Below are 13,507 nucleotides of genomic sequence, written 5' to 3'. Positions count from 1 at the left end.
TATATATATATATATATATATATATAAAATAAAATATAGAAGCAAATCAGAATGATTTCTGAAGGATCATGGAGGAGCCTATATGATGCTGAAAATTCAGCTTTGCATCGCGGGAATAAATTGTATTTTAAAATATATTCAAATAGAAAACACTCACACACAAATTGTACATCCTTATGGAAATATGAGAATATTTTGTAATTATAATTTAAATCTGGTTAATTTTCAAATTGTTTGTCATAAATCAACATCTCGGGAAAATGTTATGGGGTTTCAAATCAAAATATGACTTCCTGTTATGAAACAGGACATCATTTCATACATGTCCACTGTAGAGGACACCAGGACTAAAAGCATGTTTATTTTGGGAGACAAAAGAATTGAATAGGAGAACAAATTATATATCAATATTCTTATGAAATATTAGATGTTATTATGAAAATCTGGCCAATTACCACTCCTATTATCACACTTCTTTTTTCAACATGCTGTCCCAACAGCACTTTAATATGCAAATGAGATACAGTGTATAGATAACATTGTGCTTAATGGGAAAACCAGTTTATGGAATTTTTACACACATATTTCATAAAGCAAAATGGTATATCAAATAATTTTGTTATATACTTTATAACATAGTTGAGAACCATCCTTAAACAAAGTTAAGTATAAAAAAATCCTGAAACCTAAAAATTGATTGGCGATTAAAAAAAAAAATCCCATTGTTTTTGGCTTTTCATGTCTATTCTTGTCATTTTATTTTTAGAAAAACTGAGTCCTGGTGTCCTCTACAGAGGACATAGAATAACACATAAATAAAATATAATTTTTCAAAAATGTTATTTTACCATTTTGTTTCTTATGCTCTAAACAATGTAATGATATGAAAAAATACTAAATTCACAAAGCTTTTTATTTCTGGTTCTCAGGAGGATATATATCTGTGTGTGTGTGTGTGTGTGTTTGTGTGAGAAACAAAATAAGAGGTATTCAGATTAAACTGCATGTTGTGTTGTGCAGTATGTTAAAACATATTTTGTATGTTGCTTTTTCAGGATGAAGCAGATGAATTAGAGTTGGCCTTAACACAGTCTCTTTATGAAACCAAACTTACCAAACCAGATCATCAGCCTTACAAAAGCTATGCCGACTTGACTGCAGTAACTTCAGGTGTTGATCAGTCAAACGTCAATGATGGAGCTGTAGTAGCAGAGAACCAGGCTGTTGCAAGATGGACACTAAATACTGAAGTACATAACACCACCTGTGCCATTAGAAACACAAATAAAGACAATGACGATCTCAAGGTCACAAAGTCAACAAGGTCACAAAGGCGTCGTCAGCGAAAGAAGCCGCATTTGTTGAAGAACCCTTCGGGACCACGACCTGTTCTGCTCTGGTTCAGAAGGGACCTCCGCATGTGGGATAACCCTGCTCTTATTGGCTGCCTGGAGCTTGGTGCACCTGTCATTCCTGTCTTCCTGTGGAATGCGGTGGAGGAGGAGGGTCCAGGGGTTACCGTGGCAACCGGTGGGGCGTCTAAATACTGGCTGCATCAGGCACTAGTGAGTCTGAACCGCTCTCTGGAGCAGCGTAGAAGCCACTTGGTGACGCTGAAGGCAGAGGCCTCATCTTTGACAGCTCTGCAAGGGTTAATCACTGAGACGGGGGCAGCGTCGGTTGTGGCAACAGCCCTGTATGAGCCGTGGCTGAAGGAAAGAGATGACAGCGTGTGGGAGAAACTAGAGAAACAAGGTGTTAAGTGCCATATCTACCACTCCTACTGCCTTAGAGACCCCTACACAGTCAGCACACGGGGCGTTGGACTACGAGGTGGGTAATGCAGTGCAGGCCAGGGCTGATGGGGTGGAAATTTGATTGGTGATTGTTTATACAATTCTTCTTTAAAAATTAATACACTTTTTAAATGTAATTTGTACATTAACAATGTTCTGAAATGTTGTGTTTAATTATGCAAATGATGCATTTCTGAAATATTATGTTTAAATATGCAAATGAGACATTTTCTAATTAAATATGCATCAATTTGCATACATTTCCAGAGCAGAAACCTGAATATTGGATCAAGCAGAGAGGGTTTTGGATATCTTTTTTCATCATTCCACAAATCAGAAAATAATGTCTGTGGCAATTAAACGTCCACTATAATAACTGCACAGCAAGACACTAAAGAATACCTTGGCAACCATATAGCAGTGCCCTGACAGCCACTTACTACACCCTAGCATGATGCATGGGCAAACAACTTCTGCATGGGCAAACACCACCACAAACTTCTAAAATGCTAATTTCTTAAAGGTTTCTATATTATTTGCAGGTATCGGCTCTGTCTCTCACTTCATGAGTTGTTGCCAGCAGAATCCTGGCAGTGGACTGACCTCTCCGCTGGATGCCCCCGCTGCCCTGCCTGCTCCCTCAGCATGGCCGCAGGGATGCCCACTTGTTGATCTGGGACTGGCACGCATGCCACGCAGGAAAGATGGCACAGAGGTGCAATATTCAAACCAACACTAACAACAGTTGTGTTCATCTTATTTCTGTCATACAAGTTAGTGTGATACTATTATAGTTTTTATTAATATTTTGAATCAGTTTTATTTATTTTAAAAAAAAATGCAGTAATTAAAAGATTTTAGTAAAATCTTTAGCAAGTGTTTTTGCCATTTTTAGTAGTTTTAGTTTTTTTTATGTGTCTATATAGGTTTTTAAAAGTTTTATTTAAGTTTTAGTTATTTTAAAACATTAAACTAAATTACAATGGGAAATGTTGCTTTGGCAACTAGCTGAAATAAAAATATATCTTTTTTATTTTATTATTTTATTTAAGTTAATATTTATTTTAATTCAAGCAAAAATGTTTTAGTTAATTATAATAAATAATTAATATTTTAAATTTGAGGTACTTATTGTTGCAATTTATGAAAATAACAATTTTGGGGATTAATGTTAATAATCTTAGGTAATTCATTTAGCTATTTTTATTAAGTTTTTATGCTTATTATTATGATTGTTATTATTACTATGTTTATATTGTTCATGTTTTAAAATAAAGAATTTATATAGATTTTTAAATGTGTATCACATTTGTCATGTAAAAAATCCTTTGGATAATAATTTGAATTTACTATGATTCATTTATTTTATTATTATCTACATATCAGAAAGATCTCTCTTTATGTAACTTAAGGTGCCATTCACACAGAGCGTATTTTTCAGTTGCAGGCAGTGGAATTAAAAAAAAAAAAAAACTGTCTTGAGACACATTTTTAAAAGTTGAACTTATTTGAACTTGAGCGCTGCGTTTTGCCCCTGTGTCCTGCCCCTGTGTCATGTGCAAGGCACCGCAAAAGATGCAAGGTTGTAATCACAGCAGTCAAAGACTACCTTCTAGCAAGTTTATGTCAAAAAGCAATGGAAAAGTAGTGCAGTTGGATCCAAGTTGTCATTTTGAATGATTAAAGTGCTTTTGTGATGTGATATTGACAGATTGATTGGGCTGTGAACATTCGGAAATCATGGGACTTCAGTGAGGAAGGAGCTCAGGCTCATCTTGAGGCCTTCCTGCGAGATGGTAAGACATATTTCAAGGGCACGTATTTTAATATAGCAGCATTACAAGTCAATCCATCATTTTGCGCTCATCAGTTGACTTCATTGTAGGTGTGTACCGTTATGAGAAGGAGTCAAGTCGTGCGGATGAGCCCAACACCAGCTCTCTATCTCCATATCTGCACTTTGGGCAGCTGAGTGCACGCAGCCTATTACGGGATGCCCGTGGAGCTCGCTGCAGATCTCCCAAATTCCAGCGCAAACTGGCCTGGAGGGACCTGGCGTACTGGCAGCTGTGCCTTTTCCCAGACCTGCCCTGGGAGTCCCTCAGACCACCGTACAAGGCAAGATTCATATTTATAATGCCGCCCTGCATCATATTTGCTGACTGAAATATAATACAGGTTTCTTACCAATTTTGGGGTGCTCATACCAAAAATACTGCCTGTTTTGCTCTAGCACTTTCTCACAAAATAGGATGCGTTCTGTAGCATTTTTGCTTTTGACAACCATTTGTAAGAAGTCTTGTATTATCCCTTAATCAGCAGAAAAACTGCCACAAGGATTCCTGTCTTCCTCTGAGCCAAGTTATAACTATTTGTTCAATTCTTAGCCAATTTTCACATTTATGAAGGATTCTGAAGACATCATTTTATGCCTGATCATAATTTCAACTTTTTCCACTCCTTTGAAGATTGTTAATGAAATTATACGATAAGCACACTTATTAAAATATAGATGCATTAAAAACCGATGGAAATGGAAAGTTTTTTATTGATATATTTGAACTCAGCATCATCAAAATAGGTAATATTAGGCCTTTTTTTATTAGCTGTGTTATTCCCGCCTAATATGCTTTTATGGAAAGTACAACATCATTTAGGCAATATAATTTATTGCAGTCAGAATGGGATATTGGTTTCAAACCGTGTGACTTGTTGAAGAGAGAAGTGATATTACTTGATCAGATTTATAATTTTTGCCTGTCGGATAATAAAACGGGTGAAAAAATCCCTTAGACAAGCTATGGAGAGACATCATAGAGTTGATGGTTTGGGTTACCCTTTTTATTTAGGCCAATAAGCAACCTCATAGAACCCCCTAGCAATCGGATGTTAATGCCCAAGCAACCACCAACAACATCCTAGCATCTAGGTGGCATCAGAAAATGTATATATTTAGTTATGTGATTATTGTTATCCATGAGCAGGCTTTGCGCTGGAGTTCAGACCGTGTCCATCTGAAGGCATGGCAGCGTGGATACACAGGATACCCACTGGTAGATGCGGCAATGAGACAGCTGTGGCAAACTGGCTGGATGAACAACTACATGAGACACGTGGTTGCCTCCTTCCTCATCTCTTATCTGCATATTGCCTGGCAGGAAGGATACCGCTGGTTTCAGGTGAGACATGCAAAAGACACTAAATCCTTATTCTCTTAATGATTTAGTGATTTTTTTTTTCTTGCAATTGCAAGTTTGTAGCTTACATTTCTGACTTTTTCTTAATAATTGCAAGTTAATATCATGCAGTTGCATTTATTAATTCTGAGAAAAGTCACAATTGTGAGATGTGAACTTGAATTCTTGGGGGGGAAAAGTCCAAACTGTGAGATGTCATCTCGGAATTCTGAGAGAAAAACATCACAATTGCACGAAGTGAACTTTTAATTCTGAGAAAAGTCACAATTGCAAGATGTAAATGAGTTTATAACTTGCAATTGTGTGATATAAACGTGCTTTTCTGAGATATAAATACGCAATTCTGAGAAAAGAAGTCAAAATTGCAAGAAAAAGAATTGTGAGATAAAAAGTCGTAATCTTTTTTTTAAATATTTTTATTTCTTGGCCAAAATAAGCTTCCATAACAATGTGATGCTACAGCTAATGCAAAACCCCTAGCCATAAGTATAAATGTTCTGTGCATAACTCATGTTTTATTGAGGAGAGGTGTTGTATTTTTCCACATTAAATAATCCAATAGCTCCCACTTGGGAGTGGGTTATTTTGACTTTTATTCAGTAAAAAACCACCTAGCAACCAGCCAAAGTACCCTAAAAACCAAATAGCAAACGCCTGCAACACAGTGCATTGTGCCAGCGAGTTCAGCACTCATGCACTAGGTTTCTGGTTTGTTGATAGAGAATGTGTCAACTTTAGCAGAAATGACCATTCAACACAGCATCTCACCACTCTTTCTCCATTTTGCAGGACACACTGGTAGACGCTGATGTTGCCATAGATGCCATGATGTGGCAGAATGGAGGAATGTGTGGACTGGATCACTGGAACTTCGTCATGCACCCTGTTGATGCAGCGCTGACCTGTGACCCCTATGGCACCTATGTGCGGCAGTGGTGTCCTGAACTGAAGGCACTTCCTAATGACCTTATCCATAAGCCCTGGAAATGCCCAGCGTCAATGCTGCGTAGAGCAGGTCTGTTATACTATATAATCTGTTCACGATTATCACAGTTATTCATAATGCTTTGTTTAGTGATTTTATATATATATATATAATAGTGGTCAAATAGCTGAAAATGCACCGTAATCCATCAATAATGCTGATTGTAGAAAACACAAATGCCTTCAATCTGGTCAATTTCCAATTTAGGGCTGGGCAGTATACAGCAAAAATAACTTTATCGTGAAATAACATTACTCATATCGCAATATAGGATTTTGGTTATATTGTCCACCAGTATTCCCAATAATATCAAGTCCCATACATTTTCTTTTCCTAGGTTAAATCACATTTATACTAAATCATATATATACTATTCTCACATTCTGTTCACAGGTGTGGTTTTAGGTGGCAACTACCCAGAGCGGATTGTTGTTGACCTTGAGGAGCGACGTGCACAGTCTCTACAGGATGTTGCGTCGGTGAGAAGGCGCTTTAGGGAGTTTGTTGACCAGCGATCAGGCTGTGACCTGGTACCTGTTCCTGCAAGGCTGGTGCAGGAAGCTCTGGGCAGTATGGAGGATGTTGTGAGTCGTGAAGGAACCGGGTTTCTCCTCCCAGTCATCACCCGCATGGAGTTTAAACACCAGTCAGAGGATCCAGACAGGCAAGATAACCCATACAGCGCTGTGCTGAAGGGCTACGTCAGCCGCAAACGGGACGAAACCATTGCCTTCCTAAATGAGAGAGACTTCACAGCCAGCGTGATGTGTGAGAACACACAGCGTAGAGAGAGGTTAGAGAGGGACTGGTGTCTTCTGGAGGGTCTGCCTCAACCCATAGTCTCACGCGGCAGGGCCAGACGTACCCCAACCAGAGACCCTTACAGCAAAGTGCCTGGAGGTGTCGCTGTTCCCCACAGATAACAGACTGACATGTTAGGGCTGGAATACACTACACAACTTTAAGCCGACACCAGTCAGCCAGTCTGCAGATTTTCAGAGTTGATTTCACACATATTCATGTAGTGTATTATGAGCACAGACTCAGATTTTTTTAGCTTCAGACTTTAATTACATCTAGTCTGAAGATATCAAATATGTTTGATATTGACTTTTTAAAACTTTAGTAAATAATTCAATATAAATGGCCTATTTAGATGGACTATTAGTATAGCTCATGTGTTTATATAGTGAATCATTACTTCTCCAAGTTATCAGACTTAAGGTTTTTACCCTGGTATATATGACAGTCCAAAAAAATTTTCTTCTTTTATTACATCTGACTTTTGACATAATTTTGACCTGGAAGCAAGTATGGTCCATTTTGATTTCATGTTGACTATATAAATACAGCATGAGCAATTTTCTTATCCTGTACAAACACATCCATCATGGTACTGAAAACCGTTTGATAAGTTATGACTTAAGATTTGTTTTCATTATAGGCTTTTTATAAAACAATACTACTTAAAATAATTCATTTGCAGACATTGGGCTCTTTATTTTGTAAATTAGATCTCCGTCAGAGGCACATTTGGCATCAAAAAGCAAGATTTCTAATGCAATAAAACCATTTAAAGCAGGTAAGTGTTTAGATGTTTAATGTTGTTAATTGATGTTAATCACTAACTCAGTTATGAGTTCTTTAAAACCAAGACCGATTTCACCAGGTTTCACAGCTGTCCTCAGAATGGACATTTGGTGTTATTCACCCTTCCACATTTTATTTGTAGCTTATTCCAAGCAATGACAAGCTTTTAGAGGAACAGTGTAACATCTACAAAAGAGATGAAACTGTTACATAGTCTGTCTCTCTGTGGCTACATACAGTAACTGGCTCAATCCAATCGGGTTTGCTTGTTGCTTTCCAAGCGAAGTGCATAATGTTGTGTCCATGTGGTCCCCTTCTGTGGCTGGGTGTGGGTGGATGGGAAAATGTAATTTAAGAGAACATCTAAACTAAATCAACTACTATAAACATTCCTTAATTGATTGTTTTTAAATTCTCCCCCATATGCAACATGCCAGCAGCACGCTCTAGTCCTCTATAGATTTGATGTATCTCTCATAAGCAGCTTCCTCCATCAGTCCATCCAATTCCTCAGGAATATATACAGTCATCTTTATCAGCCAGCCTGTGAACAAAACACTTACTGATGACAAAATGTACATTTTTTCCAAGAGGCCATCCAAGATGTACATATGTTTGTTTCTTCATCAGAACAGATTTGGAGAAATAGCATTCTATCACTTGCTCACCAGTGGATCCTCTGCAGTGAATGGGTGCCGTCAGAATGAGAGTCCAAACAGCTGATAAAAACATCACAGTAATCCACAAGACTCCAGTCCATCAGTTAACATTCCTGTGAATCGAAAAGCTTCATGTTTGTAAGAAACAAATCTATCAAGACCAAAAAAAAAAAAAAAAAAAGTAATCTCGTCTGAATCAGGAGAAAAATATACACCTTTGCATTTTGATGTGAGAGGACAACAGTTGACGGACTGTTTCACTGGAGGAGCGTATTAAATCGTATTTTTTATTTAAAATTAGAACATCTTAATGATGGATTTGTTTCTTACAAACACGCAGCTTTTCACTTCACAAGACTGATGGTGATAACTGTGATGCTTTTATCAGCTGTTTGGACTCTCATTCTGACAAGTGACGTAATGCTAAATTTCTCCAAATCTGTTCTGATGAAGAAACAAGCTCATCTAAATCTTGGATGGCTTGAGGGTGGGTTCATCTTCATATTTGGGTGAACTATTCCTTTAAGTTGAAAGATCCCAGGCTAGTTTGAGTCCAAATGAGATTGTAATGTCTCACCATCTTTATAGCAAGATTTGTTGACAAGTCCTGGGTTGTCCGCCAAGGCGTCATTGACATCTGTCACCTCCCCCGTCAGAGGAGAGTACAACTCACTCGCTGCTTTAACACTCTCCAGAGCACCAAATTCATCTACGGTACAGATAACAATACATAAACAAAATAATAATTGATTGCTTGATTTACAACAAATCACTGTATTTTGTAAGATATAACTGTATCCTACTTTACAGAACAAGTTTTTCAAAAGCAGTATTCTCCAGAGCAAGAGTAGTTACCAGACTGTGCCAACTTTGTGCCAACTTCAGGAAGCCCACAGTAGACCACGTCCCCCAGTGCCTCCTGGGAACATTACATTATAAACACATGACAATACATCCTAGATTGTCCAAAAAACACCTCTTCCTATGACAATTAAGTCTTAATAACCAGTCTAACCTGTGCAAAATTACTGATGCCCACTGTTGCCACACCACTGTCCACGCGAACCCACTCGTGTTTGTCTGTGAACTTCAGTGCTGCAGAATGACAGAGAAACCAGGCGGATAAAGGTGTAGAGCAACAAGAATTATAACTGCACGTAAAGATGCGTTTAAACGTGCATGTAATATAGTTCATTCATTCTGAGTTTATCACTACCATAGCATGTGAATGACTGCAGCATAAGTGCACAAACAGACGGATCTAAACTTTCACGCGAGTCGCCTGCAAACATTCATAAGTGTGAATACCTGCGCAAAATCGAGTGGTGGTGCTCAGGGCTCTTTTATAGCATGTCCTCGCGAGCAGTCTAGCTGGAGTCCGAGCGTTTCTGTTTGACAGTCGAGGCAGAGAAGAAGTCAAACTAACAGAAGCACATCGTAATATTGTGCACATCGCCATTATTCCCCCGCACGCAAACATTAAAGGACGCCGGCGCGCCTTGATGATGTCATTATTCGAATGGCCTAGGCGCGCCAAAGCGGTGCTTTGATGTGTGTGTGTGTGTGTGTGTGTGTGTGTGTGTGTGTGTGTGTGTGTTAGCGTTGGAGGGAAAATGTATTCTATAGTGAATATTTTGTCCTATATCTATAACCGTATAGTTGACAAATAACACGGACTTTTTAGGCAACAACATCAAACTTTTGTGTTAACATTATGTATGTGTATATGATAAAGTGTATATTTGTAACTAGGTGCTATTTTAATCACATCTTACTTTTGTGAAATTCACACAACAAGTCCTTTTAGTTCAAATAATCCATGTAGTCTCAATTATATATGAGATTATACAATTATAGGCCTACATATGTATGCTAACAAGCATTTATTATTAAAAATTACAAATATTTTTAAATAGCACTATTCCCTAATTAAGTCACACTAAAAGGAAGTAAACAGATTTTTGATCAATTTGTAGCCATAGCTAAAGAAATTGCGATTTTTACTTAAGTCGGCCTACACGTTTTATCACAGCATTCATGTAATGCAGAGACAGGATGATAAAACTTATTCTGACATTTGAACTATCTAGCCGATCTGTTTTCTGAAAGATTGATGGGTCATATTGAGTCAACATTTGCACCTGCTTGTTTAAAGGGATAGTTCACCCAAGAATGAACATTTGATGTTTATCTGCTTACCCCCGGGGCATCCAAGATGAAGGTGACTTTGTTTCTTCAGTAGAACACATTTGATGATTTTTAACTCCAGCCGTTGCAGTCTATCAGTCGTATAATGCATGGCAATGGTAACAAAATCTATGAGAGTAAAAAAAACATGCACAGACAAATCCAAATTAAACCCTGCGGCTCGTGACGACACATTGATGTCCTAAGACACGAAACGATCAGTTTGTGCGAGAAACCGGACAGTATTTATATCATTTTTTCCCTCTGATCCGCCACTATGTCCAACTGTCTTTGAGCGCGCGCACGGCATCCGGTGCGTGATGCGTCCTACATCTTGGATGCCCTGGGGGTAAGCAGATAAACATCACATTTAAATTTTTGGGTGAACGATCCCTTTAAGTCCTGTTTAGTGAATGAGTGCGCTCTATTGATTTTTGAATAGCGTGAAATAGGCTATATTTTGATCAGGAATTCTTGAATAAATGAGTTCACAATATCCAAAGTGTATACATTTAAGTAAATAATCAATTAGATGGGCACAAAAGTCATTTGGACTGACAGAATTTTCCTTAAACGTCGAGCGTTTGAAAATCATTTAGTAATTAGTATTATTGATTTCATAACCACAACATTTAGATTAGTTTAGCGCAGTAAATAGACGTTCGGGAACGAGAGCTTGCTGTGAAATGTAACTTTAGGCCTAAGTAGCTACTATCATATTTCTATATTTCTATATCGCAAGCGTATAACAAAAAAGGGGAACTACGGTTGGACAAGGCTCGAGATCGAAACCCCCTCCTCCCCCTTGAATGTCACTGAACGATTTTGCAAGGATGTAGCGCAATGGTTTCACCTTTAGCTATGTGAAAATGTGTAGATTTAATACTTGCCTCCGGTGATTCATCACCATTGTGACACTGAGCAAGACAATATCCTCATGAAAAATACTAATCACATCCATTGACTGTCTAATCCATTGTAAAGTTAAAGTAAACTTGTGTTCAGAGTCTGCTGCGACTGGAATATCATCAGATCTATATACCGTAGGTCAGGTGGATGAGTGCTCGCGCGCAGGTGCGCTCCGTCCTCCTCGTGCCGCAGGTGCGCTCAGGTACATCATCCTCCTCTGACTGCACAGAAGATGGACGTTTATCCTTCACTGCTCTGGGACAAATCACATTAGTTTGCTAGTCGTACCTCAGATATTTTAACTTGACAAATTCTATGAGAATCTTTATCTGAAGGAGAATTTCAATCCATCCTCCTAAAATGAAACTCGTCATTTCATGATCGATGAAGGACCCCCGTCGCTCTGAGATGAACGAACAGCGGGACATTCAACTGTTTTCACTCTGTGCACTTTTCATTTTCAAGCTATTTGTTCTGCAAGGTAAGTATCATTTAAATTTTGAACCATTTTTGCAAATTATTAATGTACCCGCTGCAGTTGGCCCGTATAAAACTGTAATATAGTAACCATAGTTTTCTTCAAATACCATATTTATTTATTCCTATGCTGCAGTAAGATTGTGCAAATATTGTGTTAACAAAAAGATTCTGAACGCTTCATACGCTTATTAAAGGAGATCCCAAATTAATTTATAATTTGAGAAAAAAAAAAGTTTACTATGGTACAAATTTGTATGGGAAGTTTGCTATTTTGGATGCCATTTATGTAATCTGTGAATTATTATGTAAATCTATCTTAAGCCTTGAAAAACTTTTTAAGTGTAAGCATACTGTTTTTCATAGAGCAGCTCTCCAATGTAGTTATGCGAGAATTTACTCAAATAAATACATAAATAAAGTTTTGTTTTGATCTTACATTTATAGACAGAACTTGATAAGATAAGTTCAGAAATATGCAATTGTTTATATCATGTTTCTTCTGACAGGATTTATTTGCCAGGAAACAAACTCAGAAAATAAACTACCCAGGTATGTGGTTTTCTTCGTATCCAACTCTTGTTCTGATGGTGATGGCTAGGTGTGTGATCATAATGGTTTTAGATTTTTAAACATGTTGAGCATAGATTGCAGTTTGATAGTACCGTTAAAAACTGGTGAACCCTATCAAACATCCGCTATTACAAGGAGATTTTGTGCAGAGAGACAGTGTCAGGTTCTACATGCAACCACTGATAAGATGTTAAGTGTTTGGTCTAATGTTTTGAAGTAACCATTAAACCAGTTCCTTGAGAATTATGCAGTCCATCAGCGTGACTGTGTCTGTATGGCATCTTAAGTGTTTCTGAACCTTTAGTCTCACAGTCACCGCACTTTTAATACTGCTCTCTTTGTGCCACTTTTTAAAAGGAGGGTTAATGCACTGCGGCAGAAACGGGATCTCTTCCGTGAAGAGGTGCGTATACTTAAGAGAAAGCGACAAGGGACAGAGTGGAGTAACCACACACACACACACACACACTCACACTCACACTCACACACACACACACACACACACACACACACACACACAAATACTGAGATACACTCTCTGTGCTGACAAAGCTGTCTTTGTGGAGTTTACACAAATGCTACAGCCTCTGAAAGCTCCACTCCCAAATGTGTGCAGTGGCAAAACCATGTGAAGGTGCGCCAAGACAGGTTCACCAACATGGCTTAGTGGCTAGACATGGTACTGTTGCCACTACAACCCATAAGACCAATGGACTTGGCAAATTTTTAGTACTATTTTTTTTCCCCTCTGCAGACCCTTAGCACAGTGCTGTCTGATTCAGCTCTCCCACGAAGAGTTCTTCATAATTATACAGCGAGAGATGCATCAACAGGTATTGTATACTGTGCACTCACGATTTGCAGTGGTATATACAGTCTCACTTGAGTTTGCATGCTAGAAACATCAATTATGAAGTTATACTTCAATAAAACAATGTTTTTTGAAGTTACACCACTGTCAGCTTCATTGTGAATTAAGCTTTGTGTGGTTTGGTCATCTAAAGCCAAATCTGGTATATTCATTTTTACCAATAATGAATACAATTTATATAAGGATTATGCAGGGTTATTATAGTTAACTAAAACCATATGTTAGTTTAATTAAATGCTTAAATATAAATAAAACTCTGAAAT

General features: G+C 37.9%; 3 protein-coding genes across 4 annotated transcripts in view; 2 read left to right on the top strand and 1 right to left on the bottom strand.

Moving 5' to 3' along the window:
* The window catches only part of LOC107600154 (deoxyribodipyrimidine photo-lyase), a 7,782-nt gene extending 571 nt beyond the window's left edge, over nucleotides 1-7,211 (top strand). For both annotated transcript variants that reach the window (XM_016291964.1, XM_016291974.1), the window contains 7 exons: nucleotides 1,056-1,833; nucleotides 2,339-2,511; nucleotides 3,508-3,592; nucleotides 3,682-3,914; nucleotides 4,781-4,975; nucleotides 5,783-6,008; nucleotides 6,372-7,211. In XM_016291964.1, coding sequence (XP_016147450.1) covers nucleotides 1,056-1,833; nucleotides 2,339-2,511; nucleotides 3,508-3,592; nucleotides 3,682-3,914; nucleotides 4,781-4,975; nucleotides 5,783-6,008; nucleotides 6,372-6,901 — 2,220 coding nt within the window. In that variant the 3' untranslated portion in view covers nucleotides 6,902-7,211. The remainder of the gene's footprint in view (nucleotides 1-1,055; nucleotides 1,834-2,338; nucleotides 2,512-3,507; nucleotides 3,593-3,681; nucleotides 3,915-4,780; nucleotides 4,976-5,782; nucleotides 6,009-6,371) is intronic.
* A 60-nt stretch (nucleotides 7,212-7,271) lies between these two features.
* LOC107600162 (glycine cleavage system H protein, mitochondrial-like) lies at nucleotides 7,272-9,751 on the bottom strand. Its single transcript, XM_016291988.1, has 5 exons — nucleotides 9,536-9,751; nucleotides 9,243-9,322; nucleotides 9,083-9,146; nucleotides 8,805-8,936; nucleotides 7,272-8,112 (listed from the first exon to the last, which is right to left on the bottom strand). Exons 1-5 carry the CDS (start codon nucleotides 9,705-9,707, stop codon nucleotides 8,015-8,017), a joined length of 546 nt encoding a protein of 181 aa, XP_016147474.1. The 5' UTR covers nucleotides 9,708-9,751; the 3' UTR covers nucleotides 7,272-8,014.
* A 1,956-nt stretch (nucleotides 9,752-11,707) lies between these two features.
* LOC107600679 (otogelin-like protein) overlaps nucleotides 11,708-13,507 on the top strand; it is a 35,257-nt gene continuing 33,457 nt past the window's right edge. Inside the window, exon 1 of the mRNA XM_016292638.1 lies at nucleotides 11,708-11,804. Coding sequence (XP_016148124.1) covers nucleotides 11,708-11,804 — 97 coding nt within the window. The remainder of the gene's footprint in view (nucleotides 11,805-13,507) is intronic.

Source organism: Sinocyclocheilus grahami, unplaced genomic scaffold (genome assembly GCF_001515645.1).
Source record: "Sinocyclocheilus grahami isolate Dianchi unplaced genomic scaffold, SAMN03320097.WGS_v1.1 scaffold14.1, whole genome shotgun sequence".
Classification (NCBI taxonomy): domain Eukaryota; kingdom Metazoa; phylum Chordata; class Actinopteri; order Cypriniformes; family Cyprinidae; genus Sinocyclocheilus; species Sinocyclocheilus grahami.
This window is presented reverse-complemented; position numbering and strand designations above follow the sequence as displayed.

What these genes read in the sequence shown, in the direction of transcription:
- LOC107600162 (XM_016291988.1), bottom strand. Translation starts at nt 9,707, where the DNA reads ATGTTTGCGTGCGGGGGAATAATGGCGATGTGCACAATATTACGATGT. An exon ending in CACCACTCGATTTTGCGCAG is followed by an intron (nt 9,323 to 9,535) that starts GTATTCACACTT and finishes GTCATTCTGCAG; the next exon opens with CACTGAAGTTCACAGACAAA. An exon ending in CAAATCTTGCTATAAAGATG is followed by an intron (nt 8,113 to 8,804) that starts GTGAGACATTAC and finishes TTTTGTTCACAG; the next exon opens with GCTGGCTGATAAAGATGACT.